This window comes from Rutidosis leptorrhynchoides, chromosome 1, assembly GCF_046630445.1.
Source record: "Rutidosis leptorrhynchoides isolate AG116_Rl617_1_P2 chromosome 1, CSIRO_AGI_Rlap_v1, whole genome shotgun sequence".
NCBI lineage: Eukaryota > Viridiplantae > Streptophyta > Magnoliopsida > Asterales > Asteraceae > Rutidosis > Rutidosis leptorrhynchoides.
The window spans coordinates 202,850,564-202,851,879 of NC_092333.1; the positions used below are offsets into that span (position 1 = coordinate 202,850,564).

Here is a 1,316-nt window from a genome sequence, read left to right on the forward strand (position 1 = left end):
GGAGCAGAGAAACAACTACCCTTCTTCAGAATTCTGAAGGGATGCTTGGGAAAAAAGAAAATTGTCTGGAACGAAGAAGCGGAGAGGGCATTCGTTGAAATGAAGGAATACATCGCCAAACTCCCTACCTTAACCTCTCCCAAGAAGGAGAAACAATCTTCATATACTTGGCTGCTTCGAAAGAATGCATCAGCACAGTATTGGTCACCGAACGAGAGAAAGCGCAAGTACCAATATACTTCGTCAGTCGAGTACTTCAAGGAGCCGAGAAACTCACTCTAGCACTCATCCATACAGCTAGGAAACTCCGAAGATACTTCCAAGACATCAGATAGTGGTACTTACTAACAAACCAATCAGGCAAGTGCTCTCGAAACCTGAAAAATCGGGGAGAATGGCCAAATGGGCCATTGAGTTAGGAGAACATGACATTGAGTTCCGGATCAGGCATGCAATCAAAGGACAAGTTCTAGCAGATTTCATCGCCGAAACAGATAGTGTAAATGAAGAAGACGTGAAGAACTCAACCCAAGTTATCACCCCAAAGATCGAAAATGAAGAGTGGAAGTTGTACACCGATGGTGCGTCAAGCTCCGATGGATCAGGTGCTGGTCTAATTTTAGTAAATCCCGAAGGAAAAGAGTTCACTTATGCACTTCGTTTCAAATTCAATACAACCAACAACGAAGCAGAGTACGGAGCTCTACTAGCAGGATTGAGAATGGTGAAGGAATTAAAAATCCTTCATCTCCGAGCCTTCATTGACTCACAGCTAGTGTCTAACCAGATCAAGGGCACCTTTGAAGCAAAGCAACCCACCATCCAACAATACTTGTCAAAAGCAAAAGAACTGATCGAAAGCTTCAAAAGTTTTGATATCGAGCATATCCGAAGAGGTCAAAATAAGAAGGCACACGTACTGAGCAAGCTTGCTTCACTGACATTTGAGCACCTCGCAAAAGAAGTCTTGGTGGAGAAGCTAGAAAAGAAATCAATCCTAGAAAAAGAAGTCAATGACCTCATACAAGAAGATGAGGTAACATAGATGACTCCGCTACAAGCATATCTTGAGACAGGGAAATTACCAGAGGATAGACACGAAGCAAGGAAGATAAGGATAAAGGCACCTTCGTACAAAATGATGAACGGAGCACTATACCGAAGGTCCTTTCTCACCCCATGGCTTCGATGTGTGGGGCCAAAACAAGCAACTGTCATAATCCAAGAGATGCACGAAGGAATATGTGGTCTGCACGCGGGTCCAAGGTCAGTAGTCGCCAAAATTATGAGATTAGGGTACTATTGGCCTACAATGC

General features: G+C 43.7%; 1 protein-coding gene across 1 annotated transcript; it reads left to right on the forward strand.

Annotated features, from left to right (window-relative positions):
- Positions 1–394: 394 nt before the first annotated feature.
- On the forward strand, positions 395–1,045 carry LOC139893850 (uncharacterized). Its single transcript, XM_071877038.1, has one exon. The coding sequence runs from the start codon at positions 395–397 to the stop codon at positions 1,043–1,045; it is 651 nt and encodes a 216-aa protein (XP_071733139.1).
- The last annotated feature ends 271 nt before the right edge of the window (positions 1,046–1,316 follow it).

Bases quoted from the DNA above. Each gene is read 5' to 3' on its own strand.
- LOC139893850 (XM_071877038.1), top strand. From the start codon at position 395: ATGGCCAAATGGGCCATTGAGTTAGGAGAACATGACATTGAGTTCCGG.